This window comes from Brachyhypopomus gauderio, unplaced genomic scaffold (assembly GCF_052324685.1).
Source record: "Brachyhypopomus gauderio isolate BG-103 unplaced genomic scaffold, BGAUD_0.2 sc52, whole genome shotgun sequence".
NCBI lineage: Eukaryota > Metazoa > Chordata > Actinopteri > Gymnotiformes > Hypopomidae > Brachyhypopomus > Brachyhypopomus gauderio.
The window spans coordinates 1,617,010-1,631,920 of record NW_027506877.1 but is presented as its reverse complement, the minus strand read 5'-3'; the positions used below and the strand labels follow the sequence as shown (position 1 = coordinate 1,631,920).

Below are 14,911 nucleotides of genomic sequence, written 5' to 3'. Positions count from 1 at the left end.
TCTGGGCGGTTTCTTCCCTCTTTTTCTTCCAAGTGTGGGTCTTCTACCAGAGGTCTGGGAGCTAGAGGGTTCTGCGCAGTATCTCAGCTGTTCCCAGGACTGCAGTCTTCTGGACGGACATCTCTGATGTTGTTCCTGTGATCTGCTGGAGCCATTTTCCCAGTTTGGGGTTCATAGCCCCTAGGGCTCCGATTACTATGGAAAACACTAATGGCTTCACCTCCCACATCTCTTCTAGCTTTTCTCTCAGTATGCCAGTATCTGGAAGTCCAACAGGATCTTCGCTTGGTCATTCTCCACCACCTTCAGGGGTGTGTCCTACTTTGACCTTTGAACTTCTAGCTCACACTGTACACTATGCCAGCCATTGGCAACAGTATTCCAGGTATGCTCTGCCTGCTAGCATCTTGCACCCCTCTCTTATTTGCTGGATGGTCTCAGGGGCGTCTTTGCACAGCCTCACTCTTCAGGTATTTGGCTGTGGCTGCTTTCTTTGTGGCCTTTTCATGATTCCTATGAGATTCCAAGATCCTTGTGGCTGCCCCCAACATCTGTTATGTTCTTGTCTGGGAGTACGATCCCCTCAGCTTGAACTACCTTCCCTCTACATGGTGACCGTCTAACCATGCTTATCCAGTCTGAATGACATTAGTGACGACTCATTCACACCAACCAATCATTCATGCCAGAAGTTGGTCTCCACGGTTGTCTCCCTGAAGCGTCATAAAGCATTCCCGGATCCATGTATGAATCATGTCACATGCTTTCTTGTAGTCAATCCAGGTGGTCTGTCTGGTCTTACGGTCTCGAGTGACTGTTATCCACCAGCAGCTGAGGCTGTTTTATCCACTAGTAGCTGGTGCCTGGCCCTTCTGATGCCTTCTTTCAAGAGGGTTCCTTTCTCCTTGCTTGGTTGTCTGCTTAGCCATGGTCTTCAGTCTCAGGTAGAACTTGATTCCCAATTTTTGGGATGTGGGGGTGGAGAGGACCTCCCCCCTCTGACCTGACGTCCTGACTCCCCCATAGCGTTCGTGTTGGACCTTGTCGATCTCTAGTTGCGACAGCAGTTGGACGTTGGAACACTTGAGCTACTCGTGGTAGTTTGAGAGCATCCGTAGTTTCCACATCCTGCGCTCAGACCCTCTCACACTGGGGCTGCTCGCGTAGCTGCATGCCTGCATTCCCCTCTCGCGTCCATGAGTGCCTCGTGTTTGTTTGGTAGCATAAAGGACCTTGTCCTTATGAAGGGACCACACAGGAGACGATCTGCTTTGGACTTGAACCCCCGACCTAATGTACTGAAGGACGTCAGTGGTGCGACTCACTGATCAAGTCTTACTGCAACTTTAAAAAATGTAATTGTTGCGTTCTAGGCCACGAAAGTTTTTTTATAAAGCAGAAAAAGGTGAAGACGGGGGGGACAGAGCCCGTCACTGTGGACGGGAGAGGGGAGGGTGAACAGAACCTTTGGCCTGCAGTCATATTCCCTCCAACACTGAAGGGGACATGGAGACAAAGAGAGTGCACAAAAGAGAAAAGGCCAGGACAGGAGGACAGGGAGGACGCGCGGAGACACGCTGAAACAGCAGGGACTCTTGTCAAAGGCAGTAATACATCTCTATTCTTGTCATGCCGTCAAGGGGGCGGAAGGACGCTTGGCATTTCTTCCTGTGTGGGGTGGGGGGGGGTCATCACTTACATGAACATCACGTGTGTGTGTGTAGCACGTCTCACACACACACACACACACACACCCACCAAAAAGATTGTTCAGGGGGAGTGGGGCGGAGGAGGATCTCTTCTTCCCTCTGGAAGACCTCGTCCAGCTCATGTTAATGTCAGACTCTTGTTCTTCAGACCAGGCCTGAACACTGGTACATGGCAGCAGGAGCCAGTGGACACCTGACGCAGCTTGTGTTCCTCACCCCAAATTACGATGCTTACCGACACGCTGTCCTACACCAGAGAGCCTATTCAACTCAGCGCCAGCCGAGGGAACAGCTCCGCTCACTTTAATCTGTAGCCGTCATGTTGAGCTAACCTCTGCCCTCCTCACTCCTCGCTCCCCTGTCATGTTCCGTTTTCCTCCTTCCTGTCTCCTTTCTCAAACGTAACACCTCCTCCCTTTTGTCATTTCCCCCAAAGATGCTGTAAAATGGTTGTATTCGCTCAGCTGTTTCAACCCACCCACGTCACACTGACCAGGGCAGCGGTGTGAGGGCTCCCACCTCCCGACCTCCGGGCACAAGGCTGTGCAGCTCTAGCCTGCCGTCTCCGCCCCTGTTTGGGCCCTGGGGGCCATGCCTCACAGCATGGACATGGCTGCCGTCCTGGCCCACGGGGACCCGAGCGACCCTGAACACCCTGGCCTTGGCCGCCTCCGCCCTGATGAAGGAAGTAGGAGCAGTGTCTGGGAGTGCTCTAGCAGACTGGAGCCCAGCAGGAGCACCAACAGAGCTCCGGCTCCTACTTCCTTCATCAGGGCGAAGGCGGCCAAGGCCAGGGTGTTCAGGGTCGCTCGGGTCCCCGTGGGCCAGGACGGCAGCCATGTCCATGCTGTGAAGCAGCGCTTGCGACGGGCCATGGAGGAAGCGAAAGAGAGGGAGTGGGCAGGCCCCCAGGGCCCAAACAGGGGCGGAGACGGCAGGCTAGAGCTGCACAGCCTTGTGCCCGGAGGTCAGGAGGTGGTTGCCCTCACACCGCTGCCCTGGTCAGTGTGACGTGGCAGTCATGGCCTGGCGGTTAGGGAACTGGCCTAGTGACCGGAGGGTTGTGGGTTCGATTCCCAGACAGGCCATGACTGAGGTGCCCTTGAGCAAGGCACCTAACCCCAACTGCTCCCCGGGCGCCGGGCTAGGGCTGCCCACCGCTCTGGGCATGTGTGATCCACAGCCCCCTAGTAATCACTAGTGTGTGTGTTTTCTGACTGCACAGATGGGTTAAAAGCGGAGGACAAATTTCGATTGGGGTGTAAAAATCACAATTGACAAAATATGGCACATTTCATTTTTTCATTTCTCTTTGGGCGTGGAGGAGGTGGAGGTCCAGCAGGGCTACAGGTGCATCCTGTGCAGGGTTCTGGAGCTGAGGGAGAGCGGCACGCTGCTTCGCTCCACAGCCGGTGATCCTCGGGGCCATCGGGATGCTGCAGGCGCGTTGAGGGACTTCTGTCTACGCGCGAGCCCAGGCCGGGCTAGACGCAGTAGCACAGTGCTGCCTGCTGGGCTTGAACAGCGCACCAGAAGGAGTAACCTTTGACCCCAGCCGCATTAAAGACGCAAAGGTCACAGGCGAAAGCCTCTCTGCAGAGCGGGGGGAGGGGAACAGAGTACTTAACAAGGCAGAGAAAGAAGGAGGGGGTGAAGTGAGCATTGTTGAACAAAGGGACAAAGGAAGAAGAGAGGACAGGCATAATGGAAGAAAGGATGAGGTAGGAGAGAGAGGGGGAGGCAATAACACTAATGATGAAGGTGAAAAGGGAGCCGGAGGTAGCAGTGAGGAGCCAGTGGGGGAGGAGGAGGAGGAGGAGGAGGAGGAGGAGAGATAGCGCGAAGAAGCCCTTAGCAGAGCGGAGCGACAGCCTGAACAGGTAACGCTGAGAAGGTGCATGAGGGCAGGTGGCCAAATCGAGGTGGAAGATGAAGTGAGGAATGGAAAGAGGGAGGGAGAGAACGAGTGGGAGGACTGGATAGACATAGGGCTGGAGACAGATGAGCTGAGGTCGGACAGAAACCAAGAGGAGGAGGAGGAGGAGGAGGAGAAAAGCTGTGAAAGAGATGAATGAAGGGGCATGATGAAGAGCTGTGGCACCACACATGGGGTGCATATGACACAACATGGGGGTAAAGAGAAGGTAGATGTTGGGACATGGATCACGTGTTTCGGGGGGGGGGGGTGGGTTCTTGTCTGCTTCTCGCTACATATCAGTGTGAAGAGACAGCACAAAGAGAATGAGGAGCAGTGTCTTACTATAGTGTCTGATGAGCCTATTAATGAAGTCAAACCACTTACAATTACGTTGTTTGGTTCAGACCACGATCCATTGGATGGTGCTGAGAAGGTTCACCCACTACTGGCTTCTATCGGAGCCCAGGATGCTCCCTGGAGCGGGCCTGGCTGAGGTGGCCCTGGCTGGGCATCTGACCCAGTACGGCCTCACTCTCCCGGGCCTGGAGCAGGTGGCTGTCCATTCCTTCGCTCAGGCCTTACTTGAGCCTGTGAGAGCACTGGGAGAGGACTCAGGGGTGCCAGAGACCTGGCCGTGCTTGCCCTGTACGGACCACGGTTCTGGGGTGCAGGAGCAGAAGGACCAATGGACCGTGTTACGATTTTAGATGCAGCAGTGTGTAAGAGGAATGCAGTACAGAGGGTGATGGAGGAAGCTCTAGGCATCATGACCTAGAGCAGGCAACAACATACACCCTCCACACATGACTGACACCAAACATACACCAACATAGACACCCTCCACACATAACGACTGATACCAAACATATATCAACATACAAGACTACTAATACCAAACATACACCAACATAGACACCCTCCACACATAACGACTGATACCAAACATATATCAACATACAAGACTACTAATACCAAACATACACCAACAGACACCTTCCACGCATAACGACTGCTACCAAACATACACCAACATAGACACCCTCCACACATAACGACTGATACCAAACATATATCAACATACAAGACTACTAATACCAAACATACACCAACATAGACACCTTCCACACATAACGACTGATACCAAACATACACCAACATAGACACCCTCCACACATAACGACTGATACCAAACATACACCAACATAGACACCCTCCACACATAACGACTGATACCAAACATATATCAACATACAAGACTACTAATACCAAACATACACCAACATAGACACCTTCCACACATAACGACTGATACCAAACATACACCAACATAGACACCCTCCACACATAACGACTGATACCAAACATATATCAACATACAAGACTACTAATACCAAACATACACCAACATAGACACCCTCCACACATAACGACTGATACCAAACATATATCAACATACAAGACTACTAATACCAAACATACACCAACATAGACACCTTCCACACATAACGACTGATACCAAACATACACCAACATAGACACCCTCCACACATAATGACTGATACCAAACATATATCAACATACAAGACTACTAATACCAAACATACACCAACATTCAGGCACTCTACACACGACTAGAACACAACTAAAAATGTATTAATGAATTAAAATAGCATCACGATGCTCTGTGTGATTATTTGGATATAACCGATGATCATGCTTGATTATTTGTTTATGTGTATGTCTTCTGCATCTGTTGGCCTGTACACACACACACACACACACACACACACACACACACACACACACACGTATGTACGTGCAGGCACTGTAATACCCCCCAGGCGCAGCTCGGTGGAGGGGGCAGCCCCGTGGAGGGGCATCAGGAGCAGACCACTAGCCCTGCCTGCCCACAGGCTCAGCTCCTACACCTGCAGGATATTCTCCACGTCCTCTCAGAAGCGGTAGGTGCCTAACCAGACGTGCAGGGACGGGACCCGCCAAGCCCAGACAGTGGGCGCCCAGACGCAGAGATGGGTGACAGTAGCACCGGCTTTTCCAGCTTTGCTGCTGAGAATCATTCTGTGCTCAGGAAAACCATGAGCCATATGAAACAATAAGCCAGAAAAACAGCACTGAGAAGTACTGGGTACACTTGCACATTTTTACACATTAAAAAGTCTGTTGGTTGCCAAGTTTGAACAGACTTGATGAGTATTTTGGAGTGAAATCTGTTTTCTTTCCTTTTTATTTAAATTTACATCAGAATAGGTTCAAGCTTGTTTTCTCATCTTGTTGACTGATACTGTCCACCGAACACTGAGGGAGGACACGTGCTCTATATTCACTGAATTAATACAGACTGATTTACCTGCATATTTAACAGCACATAACCAATTACTGTACGGCTCATCCAGGAGATTTGCAAGTACCGGTAGATTTCAAAATACATTCTTTATGGTTTAAATTGTTTTCTAGATATCAACACAATGTTAAATGTTAATAAGCTGGAGAGGGCTGTGATATTACAGTTTTTCTCAGTCGATTTGGTTCATTTCTCAAATCATGGTTTACATTGGCATCACAAAAAGTGCATTTCTCAATAGTTGGTGCAAACAGCAAAACAGCACATAATTCACTCAAAATTCATTGTTTTTGCCTCAAAAACAAATATTTAGGTCAATCAAGTTGTCAGTGCCATCAGAGTATCTAGTCTGTGTGCCATTGCCTATGAACAAGGCAGTCAAAATACTTAGTCATGTTGTCAGTGCAACTATGTCACAGTCAGTGCAGACTGTATATTCTGATGGAAACTAGCTAAGTTTTTGATTTCAAGAACGCTGCACATTCTGTGGTATATCAAATGAAACAATACGTTCCAAACAAAATACAAACTTACACAGAACACAAAGTTACACATACTGTAACTGTATGTGGGAGACTGATAGAACAAAAGTGGACTGAAATCAAATTTGTACAGCAATATTGTTTGACTGTATTGTTTGCACTGTAATTTGTTGACAAAAACAAATCTGATTGAAATTCAAAAAAGATAGACTGGAAAAACTGCAAAAAAAAATTTTTAATACAGTAATGTCAGAATTTATGTCAGTGTGCAGCATTACAGCAGAGAGCACATTTCTGAATTTACATACATGTTTTCTCTATGAAATGTTTGAATGATTGAAGACACAGTTGTTCTTCCAATATTCGGCTGCACCCAGCGACCAGATTCAGCCATTGTAAGACCATGACTTACATGTACAACATGGTCCACAATTGTTGCCCTTATTTCACTGTTTTGTCCCCTCAGCCTTACACCACACAGTCTTACTCCTCTTCTTGGCTGTTCACCCTGTACATGGCCTTTTCTTTCCATTATGAGACTTTGTGATACTGCAGTGTTTAGCGTCTATAAATGTTTGCCAATTACAGTAAAGGTTCATGAGATGCACCACTGACCTGTGGTTGAGACCATTGGTTGATCTAAACCTTCACGAACTCCCTTTCTTACTGTAACTGAATGTTCACCTGCGAATAATCTAATCAAGTTAGTATAAAATTACCAAAATGTAACAACAACAAAAAAAGTTAAATGATGCCTTAGACACTATGACAACATGTTCAGCACTTTTGTAATGACCTAGGCAATGACCTAAAGACTAAATGTTTTGGAGGATAAGACAATTCAACAGACAATCCGTACAACACATTTTGATAAACATGACATACTGTAAGCAATTGATAATGTAAAAAACAACAGACAATTGTCCATGTCCATTTGCAAGATGTACAAAAGCATTTGGAAAATGTGAAACACAATGAGAAATGCAATTATGATGTGCACAAGTGACAAGGAGATGTGGAGATTGAACGAGAATTTCAAATCTGATCTGAGAAATTAACCAAATCGACTGAGAAAAACTGCAACCATTTGCACCAACATGGCAACGTACAAATGTCACGCAAATGCATGTAGCTTTGCTAAAATGTCCGGCTGCACCCAGACCTGATTTGTAATGAGGAAAAGCGACGTGGGCAGCTGATCTGGGGTCAGTGAAAGGCTAGTGTGGAAAGCAGCTGTGTTCCCTGCTCTGTGAAGATCAGCTGTGAAGCTGTGGTCCCTGCTCTGTGAAGATCAGCTGTGAAGCTGTGTTCCCTGCTCTGTGAAGATCAGCTGTGAAGCTGTGGTCCCTGCTCTGTGAAGATCAGCTGTGAAGCTGTGGTCCCTGCTCTGTGAAGATCAGCTGTGGTAGCTGTGGTCCCTGCTCTGTGGAGATCAGCTGTGAAGCTGTGTTCCCTGCTTTGTGAAGATCAGCTGTGAAGCTGTTGTCCCTGCTCTGTGGAGATCAGCTGTGAAGCTGTGGTCCCTGCTCTGTGAAGATCAGCTGTGAAGCTGTGTTCCCTGCTCTGTGAAGATCAGCTGTGAAGCTGTGGTCCCTGCTCTGTGAAGATTAGCTGTGAAGCTGTGGTCCCTGCTCTGTGAAGATCAGCTGTGAAGCTGTGTTCCCTGCTCTGTGGAGATCAGCTGTGGTAGCTGTGGTCCCTGCTCTGTGGAGATCAGCTGTGAAGCTGTGGTCCCTGCTCTGTGAAGATCAGCTGTGAAGCTGTGTTCCCTGCTCTGTGAAGATCAGCTGTGGTAGCTGTGGTCCCTGCTCTGTGAAGATCGAAGATCAGCTGTGAAGCTGTGGTCCCTGCTCTGTGAAGATCAGCTGTGAAGCTGTGTTCCCTGCTCTGTGAAGATCAGCTGTGAAGCTGTGTTCCCTGCTCTGTGAAGATCGAAGATCAGCTGTGAAACTGTGGTCCCTGCTCTGTGAAGATCAGCTGTGAAGCTGTGGTCCCTGCTCTGTGAAGATCAGCTGTGAAGCTGTGGTCCCTGCTCTGTGAAGATCAGCTGTGGTAGCTGTGGTCCCTGCTCTGTGAAGATCAGCTGTGAAGCTGTGGTCCCTGCTCTGTGAAGATCAGCTGTGGTAGCTGTGGTCCCTGCTCTGTGAAGATCAGCTGTGAAGCTGTGGTCCCTGCTCTGTGAAGATCAGCTGTGAAGCTGTGGTCCCTGCTCTGTGAAGATCAGCTGTGAAGCTGTGTTCCCTGCTCTGTGGAGATCCTCTGTGCAGCTGTGGTCCCTGCTCTGTGCATCATATGCACTTTGGTATACTTGCTCCCCAGAAACAACATTGTGGTTTTCTTGGTCAAAGCCACGATCACAAAAAACAGCAAAGGGGAAAGAACACGTTTAACACACCAGAACACACACATGCAACGGGGATGAATAAATGTACGCACACACAGACACACTCAACCCACATACACATTAACAAAAACATACAAATTAACGCAAACACACCATGTAATCCCCCCTTACCCCCCCTGCAAAGGCCACGTTAACACAGACTGCAAAAGAACATCAGCTAATCATGTTTTGTGCCTTCAAATAAGGCTGTCCTCCATTATAACAAAGACTCCACTATGGACTTGACAGATTAGATCCTATTAGACTGAAATCATACAGAACTACATTAGGGCCACAGTGACAGAGAGGGGAGAGAGAGATGAAAGGAAGACAAGGCAATAGAGAGACAGGAGGGGGGGGGGGACGAGTGCTGCTTGCACGAGGGTGGGGAAGCGCAGGACATAATATTGCAGTCCATTAAACCCATTACGTTCTATAACAAAGATGGGATTCGATAAAGAGACTATTAGCAGAATTATAGTCACATGTGCTTTTTCCCCCCCTGGTCTTTTCTCCCTGTTGAATTAGTGACAGAAAAGCGTGCACGAGCGCCGGCGTGTGTATTTGTGACACACACAGGGAGAAAGAGACGCTGAAGAAATACCCAGTATTACTGTAATGGGATGACGGCTTCGCACAATGCGAGGTTACAATATTTCACCCCATGATTGTATCCCACTACATCAAATACACTCCGGTCCGCTTATGGGGTTAGAGGAGCCGGTCTTAATAATGAGTCAGGGGCCGCTATAACTCAGTATGAAGTCTGGCCTCCTTATGCAGGCGTGAGCGTGATTTAAAGGCCGATGCTAGTCGGGTCTGCGCCTTGCACTTATTCACTGCAGGATCTTTAACGTCCCGTTACTTTGGCGGAAAGTGCTACTGTAGCAGCCATTTCCTCCTCATTACGGTTCCTTATTATCCAGTAGTTGCGTTAGCGAGGAATCATTATGACAGTCCTGTAGCCAACTGCAACGTCCTCGTGTTTCTATGTCCTGCACTTATAGAGGAATCCCACCCTGCTGACTGAGCAAAGGTAAAATGCTTCCATTGTTTTGGAAGGCAGTTTGCAAGAAGGGAACACAAGTTCCTTAAATGCTGGTGTTAGGAATGTTCTCAGTTCAGCAGCCCTCTGTATGCGTGAGGCGCTTTCTTAGAATATGACAAAAACTGCTCTAAAAATATTTGGGTGGAATTTTCCTTCAAACAAAGGACCTCTATTTGGTAAACCTGAGACGAGGTGCTCTATAGCTACTCGTTATGAGAAACACCTGAGCTTGGATGGAGTGGAGCTGGATTCGCTCGTGGGCCGTGTGCCCAGGACGGCGTGCAGCTCGGTGGCATGCGAGCACTTCTCGTGGGCTTGTGAACACAAGTGATGCATGCCTCCTCGGTTTCACCCATTACAGTGGGGATGAAACCCGATCACACTAAAGTTCAAAGCAGGAGCTATGGCATCTGTCAGTTATAAAGGGGAGGCGAAGCTCCCTGGGAACAGAATCGCCTCGGAGGGGAGTTCTCCCGGACGAGTGCCTGGAACGCCACGACGCTCTTCGCCACCGTGGCCCTGGGCCGTCTCCCGTTCTTCATCAAGCCTCCGCCGACCACGCCGATGACCACGCGGGTCTTACCCGACACGCTGAGCAGAGAGGGGCGGAGCGGACGGGCGCGGGATCTCTGCCATTAATTACACCACCCAAAAACACTGCCACTATTGTGATGCTCCGTGACTCCACTCCACTCCCACACCCTCTTTAAATAATAACCTACCCAGCCGACCACAAACGACGCACAGGGAGGGAAATAAAAGGACTGAAATGAGGTAAGCCACTTTCCTCCCCTCTCATCAACTGGGTGATTACGGAACAGCGCACTGCTCTGGGAGGCACTGTTATTATGGCTTACATGGGTGTGCACTTGTGGGTTTGCCTTCTTTTTTCGCCCGTGCTATTGTGTGTGGGTGTCTGTTGACGGCAGTGGCGATTCTTTCTTTCTCCCATTTGTTTGTGGCATACAGAGAACAAAGGGCGAATTAATGGACCGTCGAGGCCCGGGCGCTCTCCGGAGGTAGGACCGCCGTCTCTCTGCCTGGGCGGCCCGCGTCCTACTCTTCCGTCTCTGAGCGCTCTCTCGAAGAGTACAGGGGGGCGAGTCAGACGATAAGTGGCCAGGATGAGTGGAGGGGGTAATTAGCAGACGGGGACGGGAAAGCGAGACGATCCGGTGCGAGGGAGGCGAGGACGTGTCGGGTGAGCGGGCCGGCGATGGCGCTCGGCTCCGCCCCGCGTGGGCTGCGGTACAGCCGGGCTTCAGAGACGCGAGGGGAGGGCGGGGCCGCGGAATGAGGCGGGCGTGCAGGGGCGGGCGCACGTTTCACACCGGCACAGGCACACCGTGTGACTTAGGGAGGCTTAAAAGGGGAAGCAAAGTGGGAAGAGGAGGACTTGGGAAGAGTCTGTGCTGTGTAAAATGGAGCCATCTTTGAGGGTGGAGAGAGAGCGAGCTATTCTCATTTTTGGTGTTTCGGTAATAAGGAAAAAGTAATGGGGGGGAGGGGGGGGTTTGAAGGGAGGGGAGGGAGGAGAGAGGGAGCACACAGCCGGTTGTCACAGACCTGGTTAGGACACCTCACCTCTGCCGCACTCCTCCACAGCAGGAGGAGAGAGTGAGAACATAAACCAAGGACTACTAGAGCCCCAGGCGGGGGGGGGATCATTTACCTCAGTCGAACAGTAAATCCAAACTCAAAGTCAATTTTCATAATCTCATTCATGCGCCCTAATCTTCGGTCTAATCTAATTTGTATATTTCAGCGCTGAATTAATGGGACCAACTGACTCCTGCTGCACTCGAAGAAAAAAAAGTTTGTAATTAAGTTGAAACATTAAACAAAAGAAATTAATTAGATCGCTTATCAAACCACAGTCAATCATAACTTACTTTTCGGTGCCGCGTTCTATTGAAAAGACAATCTCACTTCGTACCTCTCCTGCCTCTGTTTAAAAGCTGGATCAAAGCACCTACTAATGTTATCAAGACAAAAAACTGGTGAGTAAGATATATGGCACTAAAATAATGTTCTTAGTCTGGCCATAGAGGGCTGCAAGATAGAATTTAACTACGTAGTACAAGAAACAAAAGTGCATAACACAGAACGGCAAAACGTCCTTGAAATTAGGAGATGAAATGCAACTTCACACAAGTGCATTAATCACACTGCAGGTGTTCATGGGTAAAACTTTTACATATTGTTAAAACTTGTTATACCAGCAAAGGAGTTGAACCACCATATGTGTGCAGTCCGACCTACAGAAACACTTTCCCACTGTAGCCTTGTGCACGTTCAAAATGCCTCAGCATGGGATATGTACCACAAAGTGCTGAGTAATATTTTAAGGTACAGGTCATAGTAAACAGGTGACTCAGCAAACTGCCCAGGACACATGTGCCAAGAACTAAAACACCCTTCCAGTAAGAGGCCAAACGGCATAAGCACACTGTGTGCAGATATGAGGTGTGCAGCGAGGGGAAGGAGATCTGGACACGTGCTTCTAAATTATTCAGGATGACACATCACCCCCCACTGGAAGATAAATAATCTCTCCATGATAGACTCGAGGATCGTTAGTTATCAGCTGTGCAGACTGTTGGAATACACATGGGCACAGGGCATGTCCACAACAGGAACACACACAGACATAAAAACATTTAAACATGCATATTCGAACAACACACACACACACACACACACACACATAGAGGCTTTTGTATGTGTGCAAACATTATTTTACTGTAAAAAAAAAAAATCACCATTTCTGAATTACAAGCAACTGAGTTAACACGTATCAAATTTTACCCAGGTGGAGTTAATTTACTACTAGCGTTTTAGTGGATACACACTTCAATCAGCCACATACAACACGATACACCCCCTCCGCCCCCCAGAGACAATTCTGCAGCAACCAATCAAATCTGAACCGAACAAGGTCAACATGCTGCTGTTTTGTATTGTTTATTAGCACACGATCAGTCTACATCTACTGTCGTCAGCAGCGTTACTGTACTGAGCTCACTCTTACTACTCACGTCTGTAAGGAGCCACTGGATCGTGTTATCATTGCTCTGTACGCATAAACGCATATAATACTACGTAATTATTCCATTCCCAAGGCTGGTGTAGGAGAGAGATAAGGACACAGGAATGGATAATCCCTCCATCTGTCCCACCTTTACAGTGCAACGCACCAGCCTGGATCACAGCTCCTTGTCTGGCACCAGGCACCCGGGTCACTGGCTCTCCCTCCTGTCCTCCCGTTCCCCATTCAGCCCAGGAGCGGAACGTCTCCACATCTGCTTCTCAACCCCCCAGCTCCAAGGAGCAGCCCAAACCGAGCCTGGTGGTCCCCCAGGAAGAGCTTCTCCAGCACGTGGACCTGCTTGGAGGAGAGTGTGCGCAGTGTGTGACTGGTCCCATTTCTTTCGCGCACTGATTTCAGTGTGCTGGATAGAGATTCCTCCACCTCCTCCTCTTCCTCCTCCTCCTCCTCCTCTCCAGTAGTCTTTAGGAGATCCCGGAGCTGCTCGGCTCAGTGAACTATGGGAAATGGCGGGCAGTACATGGGAGACCAGAGTGCTGGTCTGGGGCTCTTGACTGTGGAGGGCCCAACACAGCCTGAGCCCCAGAGACCAGCTGGGGGTGATTCAGCAGTTCACCTGTGGCTGAGGGTCTATGGGAGGTGGAAGACCCAACGCACAGGACAAGCAGATTGCACAGAGGTCAAGGAAGGACAGCAGTACGTCGTGTGTCAGTGCTGCAGGGACAGAAAGTAAAGGTGTGGGTTGGGGGGTGCTGGTGCACCAAAACCGCTCTGATGGATCCCTTAACAACATCGGTAATTATCAGTGATTTTTAACATAATAAAAATACGAATAGGCTATATATACATAATTGTTGCAGTCTTAGTATGTACTAGGCAAAATAAAGTTAAGATCTGCCTTCATCATAAGTTTATTGGACACCGGAATGGTGACTACTGGTATTACGGTTTTCTGCCAGTCTCGTTTAGTTTCGCCGTGTAAACTAGAATAATAAAATGTATCTGTACTCGTCTTGGCCTATCATCTTGCAGAATCAAATCCATCCTCATAAAAAATAAACAGGCAGTGAAACGACCGATTACATAAACCTCCTGAGTGATAACAAAAGGTGTCAAAGCCTACAATTAAGGCTTGCGGAACGAGTTTTTAATAGTCTCTGAGCGAGTAGAAAGTTTAAAGTTCTTTAATTTTACAGTTCATGAGCTACATCTTTCCTCTTTCTCCGGAGTCCTTCAGTGGCCTTTCAAATGAAGCCGAGAAGACATGCAACAATCGTTTGATAACCTTTCCAAGCCAAATCCAGTATTCCTGTCTGCGTTGAGCCCTTTCCCGATATTTCCAACATTTCCAAATCCTTGGAAATAATTGTTCGCCAGGCAACCTAAACAATAAGCCATTTAAGGCATATTTCGCACCAGAGGTTTTCTTTTTTTAATTCTGTACTAACGTTCTGCGGTAAAATTTGTATGAGGAAAGATACGAGTGAATGGTCTCCGTCCAAGACCAAGAAGCGCATTTAGGATGTAGTTCCGACAGCAGTCGAGAGGGGTCGCCAGTGGTCTGCGCCGAGACACCGCGGCGTGTGGTCGAACGATCCGCCTCTAATACGGCGACCGCCGAACCTGTCGTGTTTCTAAATGAACTACTGTCCCTTTGCGGATTTTCGTTCATTTTGTTTCTTTTTTTCGCTGATCTCGCTGCACCTTTCGGTGGGCTAATATGCCCAAATTCAATTCAGAATTCTGCTTTCAAATGTATGCTTATAACATTGTATCATTTAATTCTTCAGCCGTTGCTTATGTGTATTGAATGGTAATTTTATTCATTTTTTATTATACCACTCTTTAAAAATAAGTGCCTCTTATTTTAAGTCTAATTTTAATACCTATTCTAGGAACTCTTTGTATATCTGTTAATAGTCCAGTCTGTTGGGTAACATAATTACTCACCAAGACTCAT

General features: G+C 48.3%; 1 protein-coding gene across 1 annotated transcript in view; it reads right to left on the bottom strand.

Annotated features, from left to right (window-relative positions):
• Positions 1 to 4,384: 4,384 nt before the first annotated feature.
• The window catches only part of serpinh2 (serine (or cysteine) peptidase inhibitor, clade H, member 2), an 11,673-nt gene continuing 1,146 nt past the window's right edge, over positions 4,385 to 14,911 (bottom strand). Inside the window, 8 exon segments of the mRNA XM_076987291.1 lie at positions 4,385 to 4,398; positions 5,462 to 5,598; positions 8,750 to 8,918; positions 10,351 to 10,493; positions 11,053 to 11,254; positions 13,182 to 13,441; positions 13,443 to 13,549; positions 13,551 to 13,581. Of these exon segments, the coding sequence (XP_076843406.1) occupies positions 4,385 to 4,398; positions 5,462 to 5,598; positions 8,750 to 8,918; positions 10,351 to 10,493; positions 11,053 to 11,254; positions 13,182 to 13,441; positions 13,443 to 13,549; positions 13,551 to 13,581 (1,063 nt within the window).